The sequence below is a fragment of the Gadus morhua genome, chromosome 2 (assembly GCF_902167405.1).
Source record: "Gadus morhua chromosome 2, gadMor3.0, whole genome shotgun sequence".
NCBI classification, from domain to species: Eukaryota; Metazoa; Chordata; class Actinopteri; order Gadiformes; family Gadidae; genus Gadus; species Gadus morhua.
In genome coordinates this window covers 6,108,794-6,123,793 of record NC_044049.1, presented here as the reverse complement: position 1 = coordinate 6,123,793, position 15,000 = coordinate 6,108,794, and the positions used below count along the sequence as shown (strand labels likewise).

Here is a 15,000-nt window from a genome sequence, read left to right as displayed (position 1 = left end):
CGCTCCCACAGGCTCCCCCCGCGACTCCCCACGCCTCCTGCCTTCCCCCCTGCTGCTCCTCCCGCGCTGTTCCTCTCCCGGGAGAGGAGACTCTGCACGGCCACCGTGTCCTCGTTCTCCACCGCCTCCCACAGACTCTGGTACTGTGGGGGGAGAGAGACAGAGAGGGGGGAGAGAGAGACAGAGAGAGACAGGGAGGAGGGAGAGAGAGACAGAGAGAGAGACAGAGAGGAGGGAGAGAGTGAGACAGAGAGGAGGGAGAGAGAGAGACAGAGAGGAGGGAGAGAGAGAGACAGAGAGGAGGGAGAGAGGGACAGAGAGAGACAGAGGAGGGAGAGAGACAGAGAGAGAGACAGAGGAGGGAGAGAGTGAGACAGAGAGGAGGGAGAGAGAGAGACAGAGAGGAGGGAGAGAGAGACAGAGAGGGGGGAGAGAGAGAGACAGAGGAGGGAGAGAGAGACGGAGAGGGGGGAGAGAGAGACAGAGAGGAGGGAGAGAGAGACAGAGGAGGGAGAGAGACGGAGAGACATAGAGGAGGGAGAGAGAGACGGAGAGACATAGAGGAGGGAGAGACAGACAGAGAGAGACAGAGAGGAGGGAGAGAGAGAGAGACAGAGGAGGGAGAGAGAGAGACAGAGAGAGAGAGAGACAGGAGATAGAGAGACATAGAGGAGGGAGAGAGAGACAGAGAGATAGCGATAGCGAGACAGAGAGAGAGAATGGAGAGAGAGAGAGGAGATAGAGAGACATAGCCAGAGAGATGGATATGATGAGAAGGGGGTGGAGAGGGACAAAGAAAAGCCGAAAGGGGGATAGAGAAATAGATAGAGAAAGAGAGGTGTGAGAGCGAGATATAGAGGAGATAGAGAGAGAGGGGGGGGGGGGGGGGAGAGAAGGGGAGAGAGACAGAGAGAGGGTAGCGATAAAGTAATGATAATATTGAACTTTTCACGATCAAAACTACAGATCAATACACAATGTGAAGAAAGTATATGATCAATCACCCTTCTCCTCATCATGCTAATCCTTATCCTAATCATCATTACCCCCTCTTCGTCATCATAATTATCATCCTAATCCTTATCCCCCTCCTCCTCATCTTTCTCCTCCTCCTCATCCTCACAGTGAGCGTGGCCTTCCAGAATCTCTTGGTGGCGTCTGCCTCCCCGGGGAGTGGCGGTTCGGCCCTCCGGAGACGCAGCGACACACTCCTGTAGAACCGCTTGGGCGACACCGGACCCAGCGACCGCTTCTTCTGGGGAGGAGTCGTCGAGGACAGGGACATGACAGGAGGAGCAGGAGAGAGGGGAGGAGAGAGGGGAGAGATGGAGGGAAGGCGAGGAGAAGAGACGAAAGGAGGAGAGGGAGGAGAGGAGAGATGGAGGGAAGGTGAGAAGAAGAGATGAAAGGAGGAGAGGGAGGAGAGAGGGAGAGAAGGTGCGAAGAAGAGATGAGGAGGGGCGGAAGGGCGGAGGAGGAGAGAGGAGGGGGGAAGAGGAGAGGAGGAGAGAAGAGAGGTTAGGAGAGGAGGGGAGGAAGATATGAAGGGGGGAATGAAGAGTAGGAGGAGATGGATGAAGATAGATCACGGATTCCTATTTCTCCCTCCCTGTGCTGGGGGACATAGGACGAGTTGGAGAGGAGGAGGGTGAGAGGAGAGGAGAGAGGAGGAAAGGAGAGTAGGAGAAGATGAGGGTGTCAGCAGGAAGCTAGAATCCAGCGATGTCAGGAATGAAAGATAAACAGAAGAGAAGAAGAAATTAGATGACAGGAAACAACTAAATACTGTGTGTGTGTGTGTGTGTGTGTGTGTGTGTGTGTGTGTGTGTGTGTGTGTGTGTGTGTGTGTGTGTGTGTGTGTGTGTGTGTGTGTGTGTGTGTGTGTGTGTGTGTGTGTGTGTGTGTGTGTGTGTCCAGTGTCCACCGAACACCGACATGCAAACAAAAAAAAAAAAAAAAACTATTGATTTCGCCTCACCAAATACGTCTGTCTGCCTATCTGCCAGCGTGCATGTCGGTCTATGTATGTATGTATGTATGTATGTATGTCTGTCTGTCCGTCCGTCCGTCCGTCCGTCTGTCTGTCTGTCAGTCTGATCAAAGACATCCCGCCCTGCAATAGGACTTTGCGCGAAACGGGCTGCTTTCATCGCCATCGTATTAGTACTGGGGGCGCCACCTGCCCGGCGCCGAGCGGTTTGTTTATTTGGTGTTAGCGGGGAAAAGTGCTGAGTGGGGCGCGCGGAGCGGCAGGTAGCATGGAGGCAGCAACAACACACGAGTTGTACTGGTCATAATACATAATAATAATAATAATAATAATAATAATAATAATAATAATACGTTTAATACAGTATTATGTAGGCTGACGTATCCCCATGGCCAATATCTTATATCTAAAGTGTTACATACTTCGACATAGACTGTATAGGCATAGTCCTACTATTAATAACCATCAATACATATAGGCAATAAATCCATCAACGGTAACAAAACAAAGTTGATCAGCTATAGGTTATCCAAAATACCTACATAAAATAGCGACGGTGATCAGCTATGTGTATCGATTAGCTAATAACATCACCAATAGGCCTAATCAATAAGCCTCTTCACGTTCCGTGACTTCACCTATCAATATAACAATTCCCGGCCCTATATCTGACTGTGATGTCCTGCTGAAGTTTTGTGAAATGAATGAAGGTGTGCATATGGCTTATGTGCACGATAACAGTTTTTACGAATGCAGTCAATTTCAATTTCAAAACAAACTTTTTGAACGCATATCACATATTTCTAGAGTTTCTAAACATACAACGAAAAATATCGCCCTAAAGGCCCGAATGTTTATATTACAATCAGTAGGCTATATTTACTGTAGACCTGTACATATGTTTGTTTTAGGGCACAATCAAAATTATACCCCAATTAAACGTCGCTCGATTATTAAAGATCGAAATAATTAACCACACTGTTCTTCCAATAGCGTTCAAGCAGCGTTCAAAACCCAATTCCAATAGGGTTCAGCGGACACATTCACCAGCATTCGTCCCACTGTCCATTCAATATCTCATGTGAATCAAGCAACCCTGTACTCGCCTACCAAGTTTGTGGCTCTTGTCTTTTACTCCCAACGGTAGTGCCGTCACGTCTCGCGCGGTGATCATAACGTCAAAAATGAATAATTATCATCCTGTAATTAATTTGCTTCTGATGAAAAATGGATATTATTCCTTCCCCGTCACGCATAACTTCGCCGGGGCACGCAACTAAAGAAAGAACCGCTTCAGTGTGTGGCCACTGCACCGCCCCCACCGTCCCGTCGCCCCCAACCTGCACCGCCCTCATCCGCCACGCTGGGTGCTAAATCTCAAATTCAAAAATATTCCAAATAGTTTATGTCTATAATATCATGTCACCACGGAAAGAGGCACAACTGTTTGACGACCATTTGTCGTCATGACAACCTTTTGGTTAACAGCGTTAATGGTCCCTACGTAATTGGCTACGCGTGCAAGTTGTTGCCTTCGCCATCATATCTACAACACATAGGCATAATCATATACATCAGATTAGGAAGTTTACTGTTTAAACTCATGTAAGAAATACATCTACGTTGTGTGTGTGTGTGTGTGTGTGTGTGTGTGTGTGTGTGTGTGTGTGTGTGTGTGTGTGTGTGTGTGTGTGTGTGTGTGTGTGTGTGTGTGTGTGTGTGTGTGTGTGTGTGTGTGTGTGTGTCGTCCCTACGTGCTGGCAGGCCTACGTGTCTGTATATAAATCGATGGTTATACACAGACAGGAAGTGGTCTTGTTGTGTTTTGCGCGAGCGTTCCTTCGTGGAAATAAAAAAGTTTCCATCAGATGTGACTCCGGGTTCACTTGTCTCTCCGCTTATCGGCCTCTGGGGAGTTGTTCCAAACAAGAGAGGAAACTCTTAACAGCGACCCCTTCTACCATATCATCTCGGTGCATTTGTAAATATTGGGCATGACCGTAGATAGTCACGCACACGCCGATAAACGGAACAGGCGTAAACATCACATATACCCACGCACAAAAACATCCAACCACACACACGCAGACGAACACACCGAATTAAAACAGAGACCATCACCTCGCTTACAGGAAATCAAAGATGCCACGAAACTGCACGGGCTGCACGCGCTGTCACAAAACCCCGCGGAATTCAATCTCTTTTTCACAGCTTCAGAGTTAATCAGTGAAATAATCAGATCTTTGAAATGTTGTTAATTTACATTTTACATAGGTTATTCGAGATATGATACTTGTAACTTGCTTTTGGGGACAAAACGGTTATATTTTGAGTCAATTGAACTTGCTAGGCGGCCTCAGAAGGCTATAAAGTTAGCTTGACTGCTAAAGTGACAGCTGTTAACCTTACGGTAGTGACGTTACGTTTTATTTGTTTTATTTAAGTGTCACTTGCTCCTTTAGCATTGCGTTTAATTGTTCTGATTTTCAAGTGATAGCTGCTGCTTAAGTATTGAGTAAAAGTTTGTGATTTTTGAAGTAAACCGCTCCTAGTATTGAGATCAGAGGCCAGGATGGCGTCCGTTGATGTCGTTTATGACAAGTTCCACTTCAGACACGACCCAAAGTGGACGGGTCGGCTGGGACCTCAGGACGGAGGGGGGGTACTGCTGTGTGTAGCCTGTGTTATCGAAATGATGGAGAGTAAAGAAATCTCGGTAGGTTTTGTCCATTACTAAATAAACTATATCTATATTTATAACCTTGTTAAGTCATTCAATAATTTATCTTTCCTTTGTTTCCACATATGTGATGTGACACAACCTTATACAGGGGGGTTAATTGTAATATTCCGTGTATTTGTATGTCCTGTCCATGCAGTCTGTGAGGAAGTGTGTGGCTCTGTCCGGTATCAGTGGGGCGCTGATATGTTCTCCTGGAGCTCTTGGCGCCCTGCTCCAGCAAGACCACCGAGTATGCCTCCACTTCACCGCCTCACTTCTTGGTACGTTTCCTTAGTGGTTATGTAAGATAAGAACCAGACGACCTATGGATGGATGAACACTTTGTGATCTAAAGATGAAGTGTCTTAGTATTTTTGGTTATTGCAACTTTCTTAATTAGCTCAAATGCTCAAATGCTCTTACCCTGGCTCCAGAGCTTGGTTATATTGGGTTCTAGGTGCCAGTAGGTATTTCCGTTTCGCGAAAAGCGTGTATTACTGTTTACTTACAGGTGTGCACTGCTCGAAACTGGTGGAAATTTGTGCTGGTTAGCTAGGTATCACAAATGTTCAGCGATGACCGGTTCGGGAACCACTGCTAATTTGGTGGGAAAGTGATGTTGTTGGTGTCAGATTGGTTTACAGTTTACAGAGTTGGTTGTCCTGGTTCTCTAGATGGTGTTCCAGGTGGGTTTACAGGGTTTGTAGTCTTGGTTCTCTAGGTGGTTTGTCAGGTGGGTTTACAGGGTCTGTTGTCCTGGTTCTCTAGGTGGTTTGTCAGGTGGGTTTACATGGTCTGTTGTCCTGGTTCTCTAGATGGTGTTCCAGGTGGGTTTACAGGGTTTGTTTTCCTGATTCTCTAGGTAAAAGGTCGGTTTATAGGGTCTGTTCTGGTTCTCTCCCCAGGGATGCTGCGGACCATGAAGGACCCAGCTGCCCTGGAGCAGGTCATCCAAGGTATCACATAGTCCCATAATTTTTGTCTTATTGTCTTAAAGGAGCAGGACCTGACCTGTTGACCAATACAGTGTTTTCCTTCACTTTTTTCACTAACATGTTTTCTCATGTGTGTGTGTGGTCGCACAGTGTTGGTTCAACTTCTTCTCGAGCTAAAAAGTGACCGTTATGTCCACCACATTCTGGAGGACATAAAGACACAGGTGAGACACAATCATGACACACACACACACACACCGCACACACACACAAACACCCACACCCACCCACACACACACACACACTTAGGTGAGAAATCCACACATACAGACACTAGTGGTGGGAATCTCTTGGCACCTCACGATTCGATTCCGATTATGAGGTCAACGATTCGATTCCAAAACGATTATCGATACATATCGATGCAACACTTTTTTTACGTACATTGCCATGCGTGATTTTCATAAATACATACTTTTTTTTTTCTCAGTTTTCTTTTCTTTCTAATCTTTCTTTTCTATGTCATTAAAGAAAAAGCTGCTCTTGATTTAGAAGTAGTTCTTGTGTCCGGCTGTGAGTTTGCGTGCATGCTATGCGTAGGCTGAATCGCAATCGTGTCAAGACAAATCAGATTGGCCAATAATACACACTGATGATAAATTAAATAATTTTATAATTACTAAAAGCATCCCCCTCTATTTTTAAATTAAAAATTAAGTTTATAAATGTATCTACATCGAGACGGAATCGCTCTAGAGAGAATCGCGATGCATCGAAGAATCGATTATTTTTTCCCACCCCTAACAGACACACACAAATAGGTATGAAACACACACACCTATACAAGCAAACCCACATATTTAAACACAGTGACATATGTAAAACTATATGCCAGAGACTTGTAGCTGTTGACGGTTGATAGCCAGCAATGTTTAGTAAACAGGGTGGGTGTCACCTTGAGGGTGAGGCTGTTCATAGAAAAGTACCTATAAGGACCTAGAAACCGCTTATGCCATCGCTTGGTACCCTTTGCATTGATGCTGGCAGTCTACTGGGGGGGGGTGTTTGCCTCAAAGTCTGGCTGCAGCCACAGACAATCTGGGCTGCAGCCTCCACCTGTTATTTGCCTTGCAATCATAACAACAGCTTACTACCTCCTTATTACTTCAGTAGGGATAGTAGTAATACTACAGTATGATTAGTATTAATACAATAGTAGAGTGAGTAATATTACAGTAGGGTTAGTACTAGTAATACAACAGTAGGGTTAGTATTATTACTACAGAGTAAGTTCTAATACTGTGGTCTGACCTCCAGCTATGTGACCACCGATGTGGGCAGAGCCTCCTGCCTACCTTCACCTTCCTGGGCAAGATGGTGGAGGCCCTCCCCGACCTGGCAGTTCTCCTACTGGCTCAGTATGGTGAGATACCCCCTGTATCTCTTACTGCTCTGTTGTCCCAGTACGGGGGGAATGGTGGAGGTAGTGACGGGGGCGGGTGACGGGGGCGGGTGATAGGGGCAGGTGGTGGTGGAGATGGAGGTTGCAGGCCCTACTATTGATTGTCTTCACTGGTGGTGGCCCGTCACTCAACAACGGGCTGTGGAGCTATTTACAGTAAATAAATCCCCCTCCCCCCACCCTAGCACATAAAGCCCCATCCAATGTCTCTACTCCCGATCGTTATTTTCATGGCAAACAAACCTTTTTTTTTACCGTTCCAAATGTCTCATTCCCTCTCTGCCTCCCACCACCGCCCCTGTTTCTCTTTCTCGTTCATAGTCCTATCTTTTATTATCTGGACCCGGGTCTCTGTCTAACCGTCTCCCTTCACACCCTCCTGCTCTCCCTGCCTCTCTGCCCTCTCATTCTCTCCATCTTTCTTCCCTCTCCTTCTCCTTTCCTCTCTCCCTCCTTATCCGTCTCTCTCTCCTGCTTTCGTGCTTTCTATTGCTCTGACCCTCTCTCTCTTGCTCCCTGATCTCCCTTCCTCTTTCTCCATCCCTATCTCTTCCTCCCTTCCTCACTCCCTCACTGTCTCCCCCCCTCCCTCTGTCCTTCCCTTAGAGAGCGTTGAGGTGAGTTTACCATAAAGATATCGAAGGAGGGAGAGGGAGAGGGAGAGAGAGCTTGTAGTGAATGCAGAGTCTCTCTCCTTATTGTTGTGGTGTCAGGAGTTTCATTGATTCAGACCCTCCCCTCTCTCCCAGTGCCCTTCCTGGAGGGCCTGTGTTCGGCCCTGCTGCACCCTGACCCGGGGCTCAAGGCCTCCCTCTTCTACCTGTGGCACGTGCTGCTGGGCGGGACCTCGCCGGCTGCCATGGCCGCAGCCTTGTCCCCGCCCCCTGCCCTCCGTGATCGCCTGTGCAGCACTCTGCTGCAGACCCTCGGCGACGCCTGCACACCAGAACTCACTCTCAACTGTCTGGGTTAGTCTAAAGCTAGGGGCTCGTCATCTCTAAAGCTAGGGGCCAGCATCTCGTGCTAGGGGCTCGTCATCTCTAAAGCTAGGGGCTCGTCATCTCTAAAGTGAGGGGCCATCATCTTGTGCTAGGGGCCCATCATCTCTAAAGCTAGGGGCTCATCATCTCTAAAGCTAGGGGCCATCATCTTGAGCAAGGGGCACATCATTTCTAAAGCGAGGGGCCATCATCTCGTGCTAGGGGCCCATCATCTCTAAAGCTAGGGGCTCGTCATCTCTAAAGCGAGGGGCCATCATCTCGTGCTAGGGGCCCATAATCTCTAAAGCTAGGGGCTCGTCATCTCTAAAGCTAGGGGCCATCATCTTGAGCAAGGGGCCCATAATCTTTAAAGCTAGGGGCCATCATCTCGTGCTAGGGGCCCATCAGCTCTAAAGCTAGGGGCCGTCATCTCGTGCTAGGGGCCAATCATTTCTAGAGAGAGGGCCCCTTCATATTTAGAGCTAGGGGCCCCTCATCTCTAGAGAGAGGATACACGAATGAGCATCTAATCTGAAATGTCTTGTTTATGGTCCTGCTCCGGGTTATGCAGGCCTACTGAAGCAGCTAGTGCAGTCCAGGGAGGCTGTGTCATGTCTAATGAACAGCCAGGCTGCTCCCCCCAGGCCCGAGCAGAACCTCAGCAACACCAGAGACAACCAGGACCCAGAGACGGAGCCCTCTCCTGAACAACGGCTCCTTCCACTCATCCTCAAAAAGGTTACCCGACTGCAAACATCCTGCTCTTTCTCACTATCACTCTTTCGCGCTATCTCTTAGTATGTCTGTCTCTGTCCATCCTTCTCTTTGTCTGTAACTCTCTCTCTCTCTCTCTCTCTCTCCCTCTCTCTCTCTCTCTCTCTCTGTCTCTGTCTCTGTCTCTGTCTCTCTCTCTCTCTGTGTGTCTCTGTCTCTCTGTCTCTCTGTCTCTGTCTCTCTCTCTCTCTGTGTGTCTCTGTCTCTCTGTCTCTCTCTCTGTCTCTCTGTGTGTCTCTGTCTGTCTCTCGTTCTTCTCTGACTTTGTGTCTGTCAGTCTGTCTGGGTCTCTCTGTCTTTCTGTCAATATATCTCACCATCTTTCTCTCTTTCTTTATCAATATCTCTCTCAGTCAAGCTCTCTCTCTCTCTCTCTCCCTCCCTCCTCTATGTCTCTCTGTCTCTCTCTCCCTCCTCTCTGTCTCTCTCTCCCTCCTCTCTGTGTCTCTCTCTGTGTGTCTCTGTCTCTGGTTCTCTCACTCTCTGACTTTGTCTCTCTGTCTATCTGTCTGGGTCTCTCTGTCTTTCTATCAATATCTCTCACCATCTCTCTCTTTTCACTCTCAATATCTCAATATCTCTCTCTCTCTCTCTCTCTCTCTCTCTCTCTCTCTCTCTCTCTCTCTCTCTCTCTCTCTCTCTCTCTCTCTCTCTCTCTCTCTCTCTCTGATGATAGCAGTAAGAAAACAGTCTGATCCTAGATTAGCTCGGCCTTTCAGATGGAACCACAGAGAATTACCTCTGTTTATCTGACCCGGGGAGAAGCATATGTGCCAGTGCGTGGGAAAGAGATGCAGAACGTTAATTCCTGTTACTGGTCGTCATGATGATCGGCTCGATTCAAAGTACAGTTTACATCCTCTAGCACTCTAGCGCAAAACACTCTAGGGTAGTGTTGCTATGTACAGTTGTGACTAAAAGAGCACATTCCTGTGATGCATGACTGCTCCCTCCCAAGTTCTCACCATTGCCGTAACCAAACCATACCCTTACGGTAACGTAAACCATTACAGGCGTTACGCCTATGCTTCACAGGAAGGTATAACAATATAACCACGCAATGCCAATGCATCATGGCGTGGAAGAAGCCTTCTCTTGCAGGCCCAGTGAGTTTCTATGGCCCTCACAACAAGCCAATACAAAGCAATACTTATTTATCCATCTGTCCCGTCACAGAAGAGGTCTGTTTGGGCCTTGTCATTTGACTCATTGTTTGTGTACATGAACCAACTGTGTACACGAATAACACAAAAAAATACAACGCACAGGGAACAGGAAGTCACAGCCCTGTGGATATGATGGCGCCAAGGGATGGCATCACTATACAGGTCTACACCATGAAACCACTGCAGCACCAATACAACATATTGGTGTTGGCCCATATAAAGACTGGGACCAGAAAAGAATTACTTTCTCTCCATTGAAACCCATTCATATTTTACGATCTCAAAGGTCCAATGGGGGTCTACCGGAAGGGGCGGACTTACGAGTTCTATACAACACTATGAGACCACTACAACACCATGACCCCACTACAACGTCAATACAACACCATGAAACCACTACAACACCATGACACCACTACAACACCAAAACATCACCATGAAACCAATAGACACCAGAACAACCCCATGAAACCACTACAACACTACAACACTAGGTAAAACCTGAGTTTGTGGGGTCTAACCGAGGGTTGAGGCTAAGTTTCTACTGAGTTGGTGCAATCAAAACGCTGGGTGTATCTCGAGTTTCAAGTGCTTAATGGGTTAATCCTGGGGTGGTGCAGCAGTCTATATTCAGGTTAACCTGTGGAGCTGCAGTCTAACCGATGGGTTAAACCGAGTTGATATGGTAAAATTGGGGAATTACCTGAAGTGGTGTGCTTTAAACGCTGGGTTAAACCTGTGATGCCGACTCATCCCCAGCTGCTGCTGAGTGGGGATGAGCTGTTGCAGGTGGCCAGTGCTCACTGCATGGTGGCCGTCCTCGTGCACTCTCCCAGCCAGTACTGCCCCCCCTTTATCCTCGCTGACCTGCCAGGTGAGGCAAACACACACACACACACCTCTTCGCCTCGAAACTCGGTAATAACAACTATACCTAGGAGCAGGCCACACACACACACACACACACACACACACACACACACACACACACACACACACACACACACACACACACACACACACACACACACACACACACACACACACACACACACACACACACACACACACACAACAACACACTTAAACATTGACAGACACTTTATCAAAAGCAACACAAGTAAGGCTGACAACAGCGTCAATGCATACAGTCTCTATTGGGGCAGCTAAAACAACACATCTTCTGTATATCTATATATATCTATGTATGTATGTGTGTGTATGTATAATATTTAATATATCTATAGATTTTGATATAGATTAATCACACTTTTAAAATTCTATTTTAAATCCACTCCAATTGAAAAAAATGAGATTATCAAATGGAATGACACATGATCATTCATACCAAATGTGCTTAATAAGCAAAAACTAGACGAAGTGATCTCGAAGGAGTTAAATTGACTCACTAAGTGTTGGTTGAATATGCAATTTACGGAAAACCACAGATTTGAGAATTGTAAACAGGTTACTTACTGCAATTGTAGAGAAAAAAGATAAAGTGCGTTAACGCGTCAATTAGTATTAATTGCGTTAAAAATAAGTTTGCGTTAACGCGTAATTAACGCGTTAACTTGCCCAGCCCTAATTAATAGATATAGTATATATTAGCATAGTGTTCTTTTGAGATAGTACATCATGTGAATGTGCTCTATAGAGATAATACATCATGTGAATGTGCTCTATAGAGATAATACATCATGTGAATGTGCTCTATGGAGATAGTACATCATGTGAATGTGCTCTATAGAGATAGTACATCATGTGAATGTGCTCTATAGAGATAATACATCATGTGAATGTGCTCTATGGAGATAGTACATCATGTGAATGTGCTCTATAGAGATAGTACATCATGTGAATGTGCTCTATAGAGATAATACATCATGTGAATGTGCTCTATGGAGATAGTACATCATGTGAATGTGCTCTATAGAGATAGTACATCATGTGAATGTGCTCTATGGAGATAGTACATCATGTGAATGAGCTCAGCTCTATAGAGATAGTACATCATGTGAATGTGCTCTATAGAGATAGTACATCATGTGAATGTGCCTATACAGAGATAGTACATCATGTGAATGTGTTCCAGAGTTCCTTTTTGAGCGCGTGTCCAGCACCAGATCAGAGGTTCTGCTCTGGTCGCTCTACAACTGTCTGCTGCTGCTCTGCAAAGACCCTCTGTTCTACTCACACTGTCACTCTGTCTACGGTCAGTCACCAGACTAACACACCCACAGTATGTTCCCACACCTATACACATGCACATACACATGCACACACACACACACACACACACACACACACACACACACACACACACACACACACACACACACACACACACACACACACACACACACACACACACACACACACACACACACACACACACACACACACATATTCACTCACGCACAGACTTAAGACTTGACTTTGACGTGAGACCAAAGACTTGAGACTTGGCTGGGACTTGCAAAAAATGACTTAAGCATCCGTGACGTGTGTGTGTTTCAGGTATCGAGGCCCTGGTACGCAGTCTGAAGGAAGCCCTCAGGCTGACTAACCTAGAGGTGCAGACCCATGGCCTACTGCTGCTTACTGAGATCCTGGACAGGTTGGGTCCCCATAACACACCTGCCAGCTACCTATGTCCCAATAAAGAAACCTAGAGAGTGTGTGAGGGTTCACTGGGCTGCATAGTGCAAAGTGGGGAAAATCGGGAAAACACCCTTTTGCTAATGATCTGGAGTGTTCACATGACCCTGGCCTTAGAAATGCTGAGTTGGTGAAAGTATGTTGGTATGTGAGAGAGAACATGGTCGACTAGTTCATGTATTATTGTGTTTTTGTGTTTGTGTGTGTGTGCGTCTGTGCAAATGTCTGTGTATATGTGTGTAAGGACAAGTGTGTGTGTGTATCTGTTTGAATGTGTGCGTGTGTTGTGACAACAGTCTAACATAGGTGTTAAACAGAGTGAGAGGTCATGGGTGTTTGTTGACAGATTTTCTCTGCTTGGGTGACCATTCAATTATACCTCTGGCAGTTGTCTCTATTCATCGTAAGTATTACAATATATTGTGTGTGTGCGTTTGTGTGTGTGTGTGGCCGCCCGTGTTTGCGTGCGTACTTGCATTTGTGTCCATCTGTGCGGGTTTGTGTATGTGTGTGTAGGCAGCCAGAAGGGGTACGGCTCTTCCCCAGTGGTCCAGGGTTCGAAGCAGTGTGTGAAGCAGTGGTCTCTGGTGTCTCCGCCCCCTGTCTGCTGGTGGCCCTGCAGGCTGCCAGTGCTGGCTCCTCCCTTCTCAGGTGACCCTGCACACAAAATAAACACCGCCTCTCTGATCCATCACTAGAACACACCAAAACACCATCATCAACCCCCACTACCGCTGTGATCCATCACTAGAACACACCGAAACACCATCATCAACCCCCACCACCGCTGTGATCCATCACTAGAACACACCAAAACACCATCATCAACCCCCACCACCGCTGTGATCCATCACTAGAACACACCAAAACACCATCATCAACACCCGACACCCCTGTGATCAAACGCTAGGACACATCAAAATGCAATGCACTTCTACCTGTCTTACCCTTCCCATTCATCCGTCTCTCCCTCTCCCTCTCTGTCTCTCTGTGTTCCAGGCTGCACCACCAGTCCCGTCCAGTTCAGTTCAGGTCCATAGAGAAGCTGATCAAAGCTGTCAGTAACAGATGTACTGACCTACCTTTGGATTCTCATCCACGAAGCGCTGTGAGTTTGTGTGTTTGGGGTTCGAGTATTCTTGCATCTCTTTCAATAGCTGGGTAACCCTCCCTCCTCTTTTCTCCTCCTATCCCCCTCCCTATTTCTCTTTTCATCTCTTCTCCTCCTCCAGTGGAGTGTGAAGAGTGGAGACCCCAGCTCCCGGGTCTCCCGATCGGGGGCATTTCTTCTCCAGGCCCTAATATGCATCCAGGCAGCCTGCAGGTCAGCTTAACACCTTTACTCACCTGTAAACACATGTACACACCTACATTCGCCTGTATTGTAAATAGCTGTATTTAACTCGATACACCTGTATTCAGCAGTACTTACCTGTATTTAGCTAGGTACACATGTATTCACCTGCACTAACCTGTAAACGCCTCTATTCAACTGGATACACCTCTACTCACCTGTAATCCTCTGTATTTAGCTTGATGCACCGGTCTTAACCCTATATTCCCCTATCAACCACTGTATTTTGCTTGATACACCTGTTATCACCTGGGCTAACTTGTAAACACCTGTATTTTGCTGGATATAACTGTATAAACATGTACTTGCCTGCATTCACCTGTGTATGTACCTTTGTACATCTGTATACACCTGTACACATCTGTACATACCTATCTACATGGATACATCTATTTCCAACTGTGTATGTGTGTGCGGCTGTGTTTGTGTGTGTGTGTGTGTGCGTGTGCGTGTGCGCGTGCATGCATGCGTGTGTGTGTTTTTCAGGTTAGCAGAGCAGTGTGTATCAGATCCATTGCTAAAGGAGAATGTCTTCATGGCTCCAACCAATCAGAACGCAGCAGGGGACTCGCTGCAGTCAATGTGTGTGTGTCTGCTACACTGCTGCGACACAGTCTGCATCCCTACTGTCACTGTAAGCACTACTTCAATGAGGAGCTCCAAACAGCGGTCTAGGGACTAAGGAGCATTTACGTTTGAATAAACAAATGAGGCTTCACTGAAGGCTTTTTGAATCCCACATTTCATGCCTGTTTGTGTGTGTGTGTGTGTGTGTGTGTGTGTGTGTGTGTGTGTGTGTGTGTGTGTGTGTGTGTGTGTGTGTGTGTGTGTGTGTGTGTGTGTGTGTGTGTGTGTGTGTGTGTGTGTGTGTGTGTGTGTGACAGAGGGTGTGTGAGCGAGCTCCTAACGTCCAAATGCTGCAGAGTTTCTACCTCATCCTGTCCTCCCAGTTTACC

General features: G+C 46.8%; 2 protein-coding genes across 2 annotated transcripts in view; one reads left to right on the top strand and one right to left on the bottom strand.

Annotated features, from left to right (window-relative positions):
- Positions 1-1,338, bottom strand: part of LOC115537565 (ankyrin repeat and fibronectin type-III domain-containing protein 1) — a 14,513-nt gene extending 13,175 nt beyond the window's left edge. Inside the window, exons 1-2 of the mRNA XM_030349572.1 lie at positions 1,124-1,338; positions 1-143 (exon numbers count right to left, since the gene is read on the bottom strand). The exon at positions 1-143 is cut by the window's left edge and continues 182 nt beyond it. Of these exons, the coding sequence (XP_030205432.1) occupies positions 1-143; positions 1,124-1,285 (305 nt within the window). The 5' untranslated portion in view covers positions 1,286-1,338. The remainder of the gene's footprint in view (positions 144-1,123) is intronic.
- A 3,117-nt stretch (positions 1,339-4,455) lies between these two features.
- mei1 (meiotic double-stranded break formation protein 1) overlaps positions 4,456-15,000 on the top strand; it is a 22,434-nt gene continuing 11,889 nt past the window's right edge. Inside the window, exons 1-15 of the mRNA XM_030347681.1 lie at positions 4,456-4,706; positions 4,870-4,993; positions 5,618-5,668; positions 5,798-5,871; positions 6,965-7,070; positions 7,859-8,077; positions 8,661-8,827; positions 10,789-10,903; positions 12,125-12,244; positions 12,550-12,649; positions 13,207-13,341; positions 13,690-13,798; positions 13,923-14,014; positions 14,531-14,678; positions 14,929-15,000. The exon at positions 14,929-15,000 is cut by the window's right edge and continues 52 nt beyond it. Of these exons, the coding sequence (XP_030203541.1) occupies positions 4,563-4,706; positions 4,870-4,993; positions 5,618-5,668; positions 5,798-5,871; positions 6,965-7,070; positions 7,859-8,077; positions 8,661-8,827; positions 10,789-10,903; positions 12,125-12,244; positions 12,550-12,649; positions 13,207-13,341; positions 13,690-13,798; positions 13,923-14,014; positions 14,531-14,678; positions 14,929-15,000 (1,776 nt within the window). The 5' untranslated portion in view covers positions 4,456-4,562. The remainder of the gene's footprint in view (positions 4,707-4,869; positions 4,994-5,617; positions 5,669-5,797; positions 5,872-6,964; positions 7,071-7,858; positions 8,078-8,660; positions 8,828-10,788; positions 10,904-12,124; positions 12,245-12,549; positions 12,650-13,206; positions 13,342-13,689; positions 13,799-13,922; positions 14,015-14,530; positions 14,679-14,928) is intronic.